The 12,788-nt window shown below is 43.0% G+C and overlaps 3 protein-coding genes across 3 annotated transcripts; 2 read left to right on the top strand and 1 right to left on the bottom strand.

The window, feature by feature from the left end:
• Positions 1–1,171: 1,171 nt before the first annotated feature.
• LOC134223935 (chymotrypsin-2-like) lies at positions 1,172–2,167 on the top strand. Its single transcript, XM_062703162.1, has 3 exons — positions 1,172–1,285; positions 1,344–1,750; positions 1,812–2,167. Exons 1-3 carry the CDS (start codon positions 1,228–1,230, stop codon positions 2,109–2,111), a joined length of 765 nt encoding a protein of 254 aa, XP_062559146.1. The 5' UTR covers positions 1,172–1,227; the 3' UTR covers positions 2,112–2,167.
• A 7,141-nt stretch (positions 2,168–9,308) lies between these two features.
• LOC134223936 (chymotrypsin-2-like) lies at positions 9,309–10,300 on the top strand. The gene is made up of 2 exons (XM_062703163.1): positions 9,309–9,426; positions 9,495–10,300. The coding sequence occupies exons 1-2, from the start codon at positions 9,375–9,377 to the stop codon at positions 10,190–10,192; spliced, it is 750 nt and encodes a 249-aa protein (XP_062559147.1). The 5' UTR covers positions 9,309–9,374; the 3' UTR covers positions 10,193–10,300.
• On the bottom strand, positions 10,186–11,350 carry LOC134223937 (chymotrypsin-2-like). The gene is made up of 3 exons (XM_062703164.1): positions 11,179–11,350; positions 10,560–11,110; positions 10,186–10,501 (listed from the first exon to the last, which is right to left on the bottom strand). Exons 1-3 carry the CDS (start codon positions 11,234–11,236, stop codon positions 10,364–10,366), a joined length of 747 nt encoding a protein of 248 aa, XP_062559148.1. The 5' UTR covers positions 11,237–11,350; the 3' UTR covers positions 10,186–10,363.
• Between the last annotated feature and the right edge of the window lie 1,438 nt (positions 11,351–12,788).

Below are 12,788 nucleotides of genomic sequence, written 5' to 3'. Positions count from 1 at the left end.
CTTGCAGAAAATTGGCCCATATCGCTGTTAGTATTATATAAACGGCAGCTGATTATTTAATTTTTCGCATTGCCTATAAATTTTCTAATCAGCTCGGAAATGCAATAAACGATATCGCCCCCAGTGGCTATAGGGTAAGACGGTATAATATGCCCCCCCTAAGGCAACTCCTTGATAACTTTTTACTTTTCAACGCAATTTATGCAAACTTAGTGTTATTTGATAGTCCAAGAAGTCGCAAATGCGTTGCCCGTGAGTAGTCATATAAAAATATTACAGATAACACGTAATAAAGCTTTTTTGAAAAGTCGTGAAAACAATGGATTTCGAAAAGTGCCTGGCCAATACCCCCCACCTTAACCAAAGACGTTTCATAGCCCTTCATTAGTATTTTATCAATCCCATTATAAAAAGGTTACAAATCCTTATGTGCGTGACATTAAAAAACTAACATGAGTCCATTCAATCAGATTTGAAATACATTTCAATAGTTTCCATATAGCAATTTTATATCATATTAACCACTGAGAAAAGTTATTCTGTTGCCCAACTGAGTGTTCCAGTGCAAGTTTTGCGGACAGTATGTTAACGTCGCCCCAGAATGTTGGGCAAACAAACATTGAAAGTTACATCAAAACTGTAACTTTTTGTATTTTGCTGTTATTTTCATTATGTAATACAAAAATTCTTCCACATTTACATAGTATGCTGGTTTCACAAATATTCATAGGTACCAACTGATTTTGACCCTGAATTAGTTATAGTTTTCAAGAAATAAAAGGGGGGCGTTTCGGCCAGGTGGGGCGCATTATACCGTCTTACCCTACCAATTCGAGACACATAAAATGTAATGGAAATTTTCAACTTATCTCGTGTGGCACGTTTGCAATAAAACTCTCTTCTTTTTTTGCAATATCAGCTGAGTTTTTTTCGGAGAACAATTGGCATATTGCACCTTTATAAGGGTCTTTCGGTAAACAACGCCACAGTCCATAAGTAGCGTGACGAATCATGCAAAGATTGATGTAACATTTGTTGACGTTAAGCGGAGCGATCGTTCGTAAATCGCCAGCTTTTGCTTGACGTGCTCAATGGATCTTCCCTAGGGTGCAAGGGTGGTGTTCTGCCACTAAATTTGAGATAATCTAAACCGGGAGACGCTGGCGATAAGTAGATTTTATAAAAGCCTTAGATTCAACCGAATTTCACACCAGAATAACCACCAAGATGTTCAAAGCTAGTACCGTAGTCGTTTGCCTCTGCTTGGCCGTTGCAACCGCAAATCGTGAGTGAATAATTCTGCCGTTTGATAGATCTATTATTATTTTTTTTATTTTTCGCAGCGCTGCAACCAGAAGGCCATATTGCCGGTGGTATCGCTGCTGAAGAAGGACAGTTCCCCTACCAGGTTTCGCTCCGTAGTGGCGCGAACAACGTTCACTTCTGTGGTGGCGCTGTCCTCAACAACCGCTGGATCATTACTGCCGGATCATGTGCGCAAGGTAAGGTCGCTGCTGAAATTACCGTCGTTGCGGGAACCAATAGTCTGAGCCGGGGCGGTTCGCTTCATCAGGTTGATCGCATTGTTGTTCACACCAACTTCAATGTCCAGACTCTGGTTAACGATGTTGCCGTTATGCGAGTCCGCACGCCATTCATCTTGAGCCAGAGCATCGTTGCTGTGCAGATGGCCAGCGAGTATGTCTCCCTGGCCTACGGAGCTCTGGTATCCGGATGGGGACGAGTTTCGGTGAGTTTGAAAGTCTTTATACAGAAACCGATTGTAATAATCATCGGTCATGAATTTGTAGATGGATAACCCCAACTTCCCGGACTGGCTGCAGTACATCCCTGTGACCATCATCACCAACACTGAGTGTCGTGTGCGTTTCGAATCTCCTTACGATGAGCGCATCACCGATAACACGATCTGTTCGTCGGCCGCGGTCGGTCGAGGTGCCTGTCTGGGGGATGCCGGTGGTCCACTACTGCACGGAGGAGAACTGCAGGGCATCGTTTCGTGGGGAATTCCTTGCGGTCTGGGTCATCCTGATGTGCACGCCCGTATTTCCGTCCACAGGCCATGGGTTCTGGTTCATACTATGGTTTAAGATACATGTTTAGGACGATGAAAAGCAAGTCGAAAATAAAAAAGTGCAAGTGCACCATAAAAGCGATATCACTATCAATTCAAGATGGCAGACGTGACAAAGGCTGTCAGTAGCATGACACGACATTGATTGTTAGGAGAGCTTATCGCCACTTCGGTAGAAGCATGTGTTTTGAACAATTAACATGTATTGTCTGTACTATAGATGGTTTGCGGAAGATTTGATGTAGACAATTTGATGGTGGCATTAATTGTCAGGTGTCAAAGGCGAAATGATTGGGGGACTTTTATTGATAAGAGCTTATGTTTTGATCAGTTCCAATCGAAGGCTCTCAAAAACCCTTTAAATCATGTATGAAATTTAGTTTGTTGCACTTCTAATATTTATTAATAACAAAAATAGCTAGTTGTCAAATTAAGAAAACCTTTATATGTGTTTGCGGAAAAAAATCACTATTCACTATTCAAAATCAAAAATCACGTCGACTTCCCCTCATTTGAATGAAAGTGACAGGCAGGGAATTTCTTTGCAGTTTATCACCTCAGAATGCAAGTTCGCATTGTTTTCTTTCGTTCTGAAATGATAAACCAGAGAGAGATCTGCTGCTTGTTACTTTTGTTTAAGGGAGAGGGGGTCGACGGGGAGAGTCTTCTCTTGCGACATTCGCCCTTATTCCGGATGGAGCTTGAATTGAGCATTGTATAGTCACCCACGATTTGTACAATCACATATGCTATGCTATGCTATGCTATTTTACCAACTTTTGAGTAAAATATTCAATTTAGTTGGTCATCATGCCCTATTCTACAGCCACTGCTCATTTTAGTTATATTGATCATCTATTGTGATTTGTGCAATCGACTGGAGTTTATCAAAATCCTGAATTGGGAAAACTTTTGGAAAAAAAATTAACGAAGTCTAATTCTCAATACTGCTCAAGGGTTACGAAAAGTGAAGCAGGATTCGTTGTTAAATTTTGATTCTTCAAAATCAGAGAATAATAAAATAGTTTTAATTTAAATAGCATTTTGAGATCAGGTACTTATTAGTGTCGCTGGTAATTTACTAAGTATGGAATGTGGTGTTTGATGATCGACAAACACAGAATATTACAATTTTATTCCACTGAAGTCGATTTTTATACGGACGATTCGTACGGTGTGAATCAAAACCGCGTGAATAAAAAAATCCACGTTTAAATTGATTTTTTTAGCCATTGATTTTTTCATCCACGCCGGTTCACGCCGCACAGAAGGACCAATCTTCAAAAAGACGGTCAAAAACCATTTTTTCAAAATGATCCAAATTGATAACTTGAGTCATGTGTTGTTAGTAGAATACTTGACGATGATGTAAACATAGTTTTGAGCAGGGTTGTTAACGTTAATCAACGATTAACGCCGTTAACGTTATTTCATGAGCATCTAACGTCAACGGCGTTGCGTTGATGTTTCAGCAAATAAACGTCAACGTAAACGAAGCATCGTTGAAGCAAAGTCAACGCCAACGATGATCACATCGTTGATTTTCGCCAAGATTTTCGCTCAGAAGTGAAAAAAAATGCGGAGACGTTGTCATGGCCAACGGGTTTGTCAACAGGTGAAAACTTCACGGGTACACATAAGGCAAATTAAACTTATTCTAAATTTGTGGGGAATATCGCTACCAAGGAAGTGTTTTTAGTATGAAAAATAAGCTGCTGGATATCATCAAGGTAAAAGTTGTGAAATTCATGAATTTGAAGTAGTGCAATACCACCAAAAGGTTGATTCTCTTTGATCAACGGGAAAATCAACGCTGGACGTCAACGTTAATTAGCGAGCTACGTTTACGTTGTCGGTAATCAAGGGCTTCAACGCACGAACGGAGTTTGCATTGAACGTTGAAGTGTTAGCGTCAACGATTCAACGTAACGCCGTTAATCGTTGATTAACGTTAACAACCTTGGTTTTGAGTCATTTTATTCGGGTGGATCTTACCTTTACAGTCAATACAAATTGAGCATGTTGTCGATTTTTAATTCTGTTAAATCTTGTAACATTTATCTTACTGCTTCATTATGTTGGCCACAACCTATACATCACCCAAACCTATTATATTTGGCACCATTACAAAGTGTAGTCCAAAAACTAATAAAGCCACGCATATACGTTCGTGAATTATTTTTGATCGCGCAGAAAGTACTCGGTCTTTATTATGTATAGAATTATTATTGTATTATCGTCTTGCTGTATTAATTGTGAAATTCAAAAAGGTACCCATCGGTACCCATCAATGAAATTCACACTGTAGTTTCGTTTTTTTGTCAGGAATCCAATCCTGTAGAAATTAGGTTCCGCCACCCTCCGCCCGCACAGTTATTTCGGTTTTACTGACAGTCAGTGGTCGTTTCGGTCTTGCCAATCAATTTTAATAAAAAGCAACGCACAATATGTTTTCTCTTCTTCTTCTAGTTCTCATTTACCCCAATACAATAATGCGACATCAGCTGAAAATTGTCTAGGGGTTGTACACTTATTTCGTAAGCGTTATTTTTGGGTTTTTCAACATCCCTCCCTTCATGTAAGATTTCTTACATCCAAATGATTTTTTATTTATAGGTAAAACGACAGATACCCCTCCCCCATAAGGGCATGCGTAATATGTGTACGCCCCCTACTACCATTTGTTCTTGTCTCACGCATACTTTAATTAAGGAAATTTTTCGTGATCATGAGTTTTTACAGGCACTTGCGCACTCATTACAAGCACTTGAAAATATTGTTAAAGAAGTAGGACAAACTATCAAGTCATGTCATGTTTAGTCGCAGTGCAGGGAGAGTATCTTATTTGACCCCTACATCTAATTTTCCATACTTACTCTGTAAAAAGACCATAAGTTTTTCACATGAACCGTAATATCAAGAAACGATTTGCGCCTCTACAGCTTTACTTTGGATAGGGACGAAACAAAATACATTCTATTTGTTTATAATTTCTAATAATGGAATAAATTTTTCTGTTAGCACTGCAGTAAGGCGGCAGAAATTTGTAATTAAAGGTAGCAAGTAATATCTGTGAAAGTGCTCATAGAAATAGAACTCTACACTGGCGGCGCCAGCCATTGATATTTGATGAGGCACCACTTGGATGGAAGCACGTTGTCTTTGGGAACGTTAACGTGCTTGCGACGACTGGTACCCCACCTCTCGTTCTGGTAGTGATCTCTAGCTTACGGGTCGGTGATACCGAGAAGATGAACCATCCATTCAATGGAATATTATTATATGACCGGCGCACAGGTCTAGACGCAACACTTTCATTTCAAAAACTCCCAGTGCGCGTTGGTCCTCCACGAGCATCGTCCAGGTCTCGTGTCCGTAGAGAACTACCGGTCTTATAAGCGTTTTGTAGATAGTCAGTTTGGTACGGCGGCGAACTCTGTTCGATCGGAGCGTCTTACGGAGTCCAAAGTACGTACGATTTCCAGCCACTATGAGCCTCCGAATTTCTCTGCTGGTATCGTTATCGGCGGTCACCAGTGAGCCCAAGTACACGAATTCTTCAACAACCTCGACTTCGACTTTGACGTGTTGATGACTAGTCCAATCCATTTAGCTTCGCTTTTCAGTCTGATGTAGGCTTCCTCCATCCTCTCAAAGTTACGTGCCATGATATCAATGTCGTCGGCGAAACCAAATAACTGGACGGACCTCGTGAAAATCGTACCACTCGTGTCAATCCCTGCCCTTCGTATTATTCCCTCCAAAGCGATGTTGAATAGCAGACACGAGAGACCATCACCTTGCCGTAACCCTCTACGCGTTTCGAAGGGACTCGAGAATGCCCCTGAAACTTGAACTACGCCTATCACCCGATCTATCGTCGCCTTGATCAACCGTATCAGTTTATCCGGAAATCCGTTTTCGTGCATAAGCAGCTGCCATAGCTGGTCCCGATCGATTGTATCCTATGCGGCTTTGAAGTCGATAAATAGATGATGTGTGGGCACGTTGTATTCGCGGCATTTCTGCAATACCTGACGTATGGCGAACACCTGGTCTGTGGTAGAGCGTTAACCCATAATTCCAGCCTGGTACTGCTCCACGAACTCTCTTGCAATTGGTGTTAGTCGGCGGATTAGCAGATTAACGATTGCTTTGTCTTTTTGAAAGCTTGGATTATCCTGAGAGAAGCCTGATGGGATGATAGCTTTTAGGAGAATGAAGATACTCCTCAGGCTTCCAGTTAGGGATGATTTTTGCTGGATTCCGAGGAGAAGTAGCTAAGCCAGAGACACGCACTGATCGAAAATCAGCACAAGGTGATCCTGTGAACTATATAAAGGATTCATTACTTTAATCAGACTAAGGCCGAAGTGGCCTGTGTGGTATATAAGAGTCTTCTCCATTCGGCTTGGTCCATGGTTAAACGTCGCCAACCACGCAGTCTACGGAGGGTCCGCAAGTCATCTTCCACCTGAGAGAACCATTTTCACCGGGTTACTGTCCGACATTCGAAAACTCCAAGTGCGCGTAGGTCCTCCACGAGCATCGTCCAGGTCTCGTGTCCGTAGAGGACTACCGGTCTAATTAGCGTTTTGTAGATTGTCAGTTTGGTACGGCGACGAACTCTATTCGATCGGAGCGTCTTGCGGAGTCCAAAATATGCACGATTTCCAGCCACTATGCGTCTCCGAATTTCTCTGCTAGTATCATTTTTGGCAGTCACCAGTGAGCCCAAGTACACAAATTCTTCTACCACCTCGATTTCGTCACCACCGATGCAAACTCGCGGTGGGTGGCTCACATTGTCTTCTCTTGAACCTCTTCCTATCATGTACTTCGTTTTCGACGTGTTGATTACTAGTCCGATCCGCTTGGCTTCCCTCTTCAGTCTGATGTAGGCTTCCTCCATCTTCTCAAAGTTACGTGCCATAATATCTATGTCGTCAGCGAAGCCAAATAGCTGGACGAACATATTGAACAATGTACCACTCGTGTTTATCCCTGCTCTTCGTATTACCCCTTCCAAAGCGATGTTGAATAGCAGACACGAAAGACCATCACCTTGCCGTAACTCTCTGCGGGTTTCGAAGGGACTCGAGAATGCCACTGAAACTCGAACTACGCACATCACCCGATCCATCGTCGCTTTGATCAACCGTGTCAGTTTATCCGGAAATCCGTGCTCGTGCATTAGCTGCCATAGCTGGTCCCGATCAATTGTATCATATGCAGCTTTGAAGTCGATGAATAGATGATGTGTGGGCACGTTGTATTCGCGGCATTTCTGCAGTACTTGGCGAATGACGAACACCTGGTCTGTGGTGGAGCGTTCGTCCAGAAAACCCGCCTGGTACTGCCCCACGAACTCCCTTGCAATTGGTGTTAGTCGACGGCATAAAACTTGGGAGGTTACCTTGTAGGCGGCGTTCAGCAATGTGATTGCGCAGTAGTTGCTACAATCCAGCTTATCGCCCTTTTTGTAGAAGGGGTACACGACACCTTCCATCCACTCCTGCGGCAAAACTTCCTCCTCCCAAATATTGGTAATCAGCCAGTGCAGCGCTCTAGCCAGTGCCTCACCACCGTGTTTAAACAGCTCTCCTGGTAGTTGGTCAACCCCAGGGGCTTTGTTGTTCTTCAGCCGGCCAATCTCCTCCTGGATTTCCTGGAGATCCGGAGCCGGTAGAATTATGTCCTGCGCGCGTTCCCCTAGGTCCATCACCATACCGCCATCTTCGTCTGCCACATCGCCATTCAGGTGCTCTTCGTAGTACTGCCGTCACATTTGGATCACCTGACGCTCGTTCGTAAGAAGGTTCCCGTTTATGTCCTTACACATATCAGACTGTGGCACATTGCCCTTACGTGGACTGTTCAACTTCTCATAGAACTTTCGTGCGTTATTAGCGCGGTACAGTTGCTCCGTCTCTTCGAGGTCTTGATCTTCCTGCTGACGCTTTTTCAGAAGGTGTTTCTAGATTTATTAGCTGAGGATTTTTGAAGAATTTTTTTGAGGAATTTAGTAATGAATAACTGGAGGAATTACCGATGGATTAACTAGAGTCATTTACAATAAAATTTCTTGAGGAATTTTTGAAGGTATGCATGAAAGATCTTCTGGATGACTAATCGAATAAATTCCTGGGGGTATCTTTCTACTAAAAAATATCAGGAATATAATCCTGAACGATTTTTTGGATAAATTCATGAGATATCACCTGACTGAATACTCTAAAAAAATTATGGAGAAATTTCCGAAGCAACTCCTGAAGTAAATTCCTAAGAAATTGTTGAGAATATCCGAGAAGGATGATGATGGATCGACTGCAATCCCGATATTTTTGGATTTATATTTTTGGCAGGGCTGCAAAATGGTGGGTTGACATCAAGGAAGGATCATCCAACAGAGCTCTGGACCCCACAAGTTCCTATCTCACGCTTCCACGGGTCAGGACCCTAAATGAACCTGGACGAGAGAGCCTTCTGGCTCGTGAACTGCAGAAGATTGGAGTGAACGTGGCCGCTATTCAAGAAGTCCGATGACCTAGATCCGGAGAACGTGAATTCCGAGCGGTGGATCCCACGACCAACACTGCATTCAAGTATAACATCTATCACTGCGGCGGCGGAAAAGCAGAGCATCGAGTTGGTTTCGTAGTGATGGGCAAGGAGAGTGATGCGGTGGAAACCCATTAGTGAATGAATCTGTGTGTTGAGGATACGGGGCAAATTCTTCAATTACAGCCTAACCAACGTTTACGCACCGACAAACGAAAATTCCGATGACGTGAAGGACACGTTTTATGAATGTCTATGGAGAGTGCCAAAGCATGACCTGAAAATTGTTATCAGAGACGCTATAGAGGACTTTTTCCGTCCCATAATCGGTAGGGAGAGCCTTCACTCCGCTACCAATGACAACGGCCTACGTCATGTGCAACGACCAAGAAGGGAATTTCAAGCTCAAAAGTAAGACCATCTTCAGAATCTCTTACTTGATTTGTCTCGAATGAGCAGTAGCGGATTTTGAAATATTGCCCAAAAGCAATAAATGTTTAAAAACAAGTTAATTTTGAGTAAAATTGAATCATGATCTTCCTTTCAGGCATACTAATATATTAAAACAAATAATACGAAAAAGAGGTGGTTGAGTAAATATCAAGATTTTGCTGTTTGTATCCCAGTCTTGAAAGGGTGCTTGTTTCATATGAAACGCATTGCCAAAGAGGATATAAAAACCTTCTTTTGATCAAAAGCTGTGTCACTAACAAAAAGAATGTTCCGGTATTTGATGATTGTTGGCTTTGCTTGCGCCGCTCTTGCGGAAGGTAGGTCGTTAATTAGTCACTATTAGAAAAGAAATTCATATACTAAAAGAGTACTTTTCCATCGACAGATACGCAATCCGGCCGTATAGTTGGTGGTCTGCAGGCTGGCATTGGTCAGTTTCCGTTCCAGGGATCCCTTCGTAATCTGAAAAATGATCACATCTGCGGTGCGGTCATCATTGGCAAACGCTGGCTCCTAACGGCTGCGCATTGCACAATTGGATATCAGGCATTTGAACTGCGGGCAGTACTCGGATCAATTGCTCGAACTAGCGGCGGAGAAAGCTACAACTTTGCTCAGATTGTTGAGCATCCGGACTTCAACGAGGTGACACTGGAGAACGACATTGCTCTGCTGCAGACAGCTTACGCAATTCAAATGAGCTCTTCGGTTCAACCGATCAAGATGGGTAATTCGTTTACCTCGGGTGGAGATATTGCAACTGTCAGCGGATGGGGTGCTACCAACTATGGATCGCTTACTTCTGTAATGCTGCAGTACATGGAAGTGAGGACGCTAAACAACGAGGAATGCAGATTGAGACACAATATTCAAAACTGGACTAAGATTCATGGAAGCAGCATATGTACCTACTCGCGAGCAGGGCAGGGTACATGCATGGGTGACTCAGGAAGTGCCCTGGTCGTGAATGGAGTCCTTGATGGACTTGTATCATGGGGAATCCCATGCGCTGCCGGACTGCCTGATGTTTACACCAGAGTTGCCTCTCATCGTGCATGGGTATTGAGTACAATTGGTTTGTAAAATCTAGATATTAAGCTATCTTTTTATTTTCAAGAGAATACGCGCAGGTGTATTTACAGTTCATTTCTAGATAAAATGCGTTGTTTTCACCATTCTACTCGATCCGAAATTTACCGCTATCAGTGGTTGAATACAACTTTTATCACTAACCTGTGATAACATCATTGTTGTTTAGATAATGCTGACAATCCAATCACGAATCGCAGAAATGCGAACAAAAACGTCAGGGCGCCCAGTAGCACATGGTATCTTCCACGATGCGACGCCGATAGCCAAGTTATCCAAAACCAAGGCACCTCCGGCATCATTCTGAAATTAAATTTCAAATGTAGTCCTAAAATCTACGGAAGTGTTTATCAGATCTTACGGTACACAGTCCTTGTCCCTCGCGATTTAGGGTACACATGGAAGAAGCAGCAACTCGCATTCCTTCGGCACCCAGAATGTCTCGACAGTTGTCGTTGTCAATCACGTTCAGGTTAACAAAGTTTAGAGCGTTCGAGTTGCCTCCACCGTTTTCAATGGCACCCCATCCGAACATTCGAGCGCGCGATCCTTGTGAGATGAAAGTCGGATTCAATTGAATCGGCTGCACTATACTGGTGAATATCACATTTTGAATAGTTTGGAACAGGGCCACGTTGAATTCCAGCGTGTTCTGGTTGAATTGCGGATGGTTGATTGTCTGCAAGCCGTAGTACGGGGCAGCAACCGTGTTCAAAAATCTGGATCCTACCACAGCCATGGTAGTGCTGGACAAACGCCCCTGCATGCATGTGGCCGCTGTCAGAACGAACCGACTGCTCAGCAGTGTCGCACCACAGAAGTGGATGTTGAAGGAATTTCGCATCGATACCATCCACGGAGCATCTTCAGATTCGGCTGGAATGCCTCCAACTATACGCTTATCGGGTGTTGCTGCGAGATAAGTTGAATATGGGAAGTTGCGTCATTATGCGCAAATTGAACAATAATTAATAACTTACGCACTGAGGCGACAAAGCCTACCCCTAGGCAGATTAGCACGAACACGAAACGAAACATTGTTTACCGATTTATGAAGCTAATGGTGGTTCGTGGTACGAGGGGCCAATCTTTTATATCCCCCATGGATTCCCAGATAAGATGATTGAATGTTCAGTTTTGCTTGAGGGATAGATTGTGGCATAGCTGATATGAGGCGTTACTCGGATTACGATGCGTGAGAAGGCACGATGGAATTTTATTTCTTGTTTTCTGTAATATTTTGTGTTATAAGAAGCAGTAGTGGTTTTTTGTTAGAATGGGCTGCTTTTTTTACGTTATAGGGATATAAACACCAATAAAAAACAGGTCTAATCAATCCGTTGATGTTAGCGGTTTCGCGTTCATAAAAAGAAATTAAAAAATGTTAATGAAAGGTTAAAAACATAACTCTCGGGTGTGATTGCTTTGAATTCTTTATAATTTCTTGCCAATTTTTATACGATCAGCATATCAGCTTTTTATTTCAACGGGATTTTCATATGACATTTTCTACTTCTTCAACTGCCCAACGTTTTCACAGTTATTTATGAAGCATGCCTACCATCGCATGGCAATGTGGTATATATGTTCAGTGAGATATAAAATGGAAATTGTGTGGCAAAAATACAATGGATACACTATGTCCGGGAGCCGGAAATGTATCCCAGGTTCAGGGTCCCCAGGTCCGATTCCACCACGTGCAGGCAGCGTGTTCGTGGCCTTCCACGAAGTCGCCGGCCCCTATCTGATTCTCTGTTGAATATTGTTTTCGTTATTCTTTCTTCCGACATTCGCACTTAGTGACCAGGCCACTGAAGTCTGCCGTATTTTCTACGATTCACAATATTTTCTTCTTTGTATACTTGATACAGCTCATGATTCATGCGTCTGCACCACACACCATTTTCTAGTTTACCTCTGAGTATTGTACTCAGCACTTTTCGCTCGCAAACCCCGAAAGCTCTCCGGTCTGCCTCTTTTAACGTCCATGTTTCATGTCCATAAAAGGCCACTGGTAGAATCAGAGTTTTGTATAGATCAAATTTCGTTTCCGGCTGCAGGTTGCGCAACCTAAGTTGGTTACGTAATCCTTAAAAGGCCCTATTCGCAGCAGCAATACGTCTTTTCACTTCACGGCAAACGCCATTGTCACATGTCACAAGCGCTCCAAGGTAAACAAATTCTTCAACAACTTCAAACACATCCCTATCAAGCACCACCTCAGCACCTACACCACTAGGTCTTCCTCTGTCTCTACCTGCCACCATGTACTTTGTCTTGGTAGAGTTAATGATTGAGCCCATCCTCGCTGTCTCCCTCTTCAGTGGGACAAAAGCCTCCACTACTGCTCTGCGATCGATTCCAATGAGGCCGATGTCGTCCACAAAGCCCAGGAGCATATGCGACCTTGTGATGATAGTTCCATTCCTCTGCACGCCAGATCTCCTAATGGCGCCCTCGAGTGCATTGTTGAACAATAAATTCGAAAGTGTATCACCCTGCTTCAGTCCGTCCAAGGACAAAAACGAAATTGACACTTCGTCTGTAATTCGAATACTTGATTTCGAGCCATCCAGCGTTGCACGTATTC

This window comes from Armigeres subalbatus, chromosome 3, assembly GCF_024139115.2.
Source record: "Armigeres subalbatus isolate Guangzhou_Male chromosome 3, GZ_Asu_2, whole genome shotgun sequence".
Classification (NCBI taxonomy): domain Eukaryota; kingdom Metazoa; phylum Arthropoda; class Insecta; order Diptera; family Culicidae; genus Armigeres; species Armigeres subalbatus.
Note: the sequence above shows the minus strand (reverse complement) of the source record. Positions and strands in the feature narration are given on the sequence as shown.

What these genes read in the sequence shown, in the direction of transcription:
- LOC134223937 (XM_062703164.1), bottom strand. Translation starts at nt 11,236, where the DNA reads ATGTTTCGTTTCGTGTTCGTGCTAATCTGCCTAGGGGTAGGCTTTGTC. An exon ending in AGGCTTTGTCGCCTCAGTGC is followed by an intron (nt 11,111 to 11,178) that starts GTAAGTTATTAA and finishes CTTATCTCGCAG; the next exon opens with CAACACCCGATAAGCGTATA. An exon ending in AGGGACAAGGACTGTGTACC is followed by an intron (nt 10,502 to 10,559) that starts GTAAGATCTGAT and finishes ATTTAATTTCAG; the next exon opens with AATGATGCCGGAGGTGCCTT.
- LOC134223935 (XM_062703162.1), top strand. Translation starts at nt 1,228, where the DNA reads ATGTTCAAAGCTAGTACCGTAGTCGTTTGCCTCTGCTTGGCCGTTGCA. An exon ending in GGCCGTTGCAACCGCAAATC is followed by an intron (nt 1,286 to 1,343) that starts GTGAGTGAATAA and finishes TATTTTTCGCAG; the next exon opens with CGCTGCAACCAGAAGGCCAT. An exon ending in CCGGATGGGGACGAGTTTCG is followed by an intron (nt 1,751 to 1,811) that starts GTGAGTTTGAAA and finishes ATGAATTTGTAG; the next exon opens with ATGGATAACCCCAACTTCCC.
- LOC134223936 (XM_062703163.1), top strand. Translation starts at nt 9,375, where the DNA reads ATGTTCCGGTATTTGATGATTGTTGGCTTTGCTTGCGCCGCTCTTGCG. An exon ending in TTGCGCCGCTCTTGCGGAAG is followed by an intron (nt 9,427 to 9,494) that starts GTAGGTCGTTAA and finishes TTCCATCGACAG; the next exon opens with ATACGCAATCCGGCCGTATA.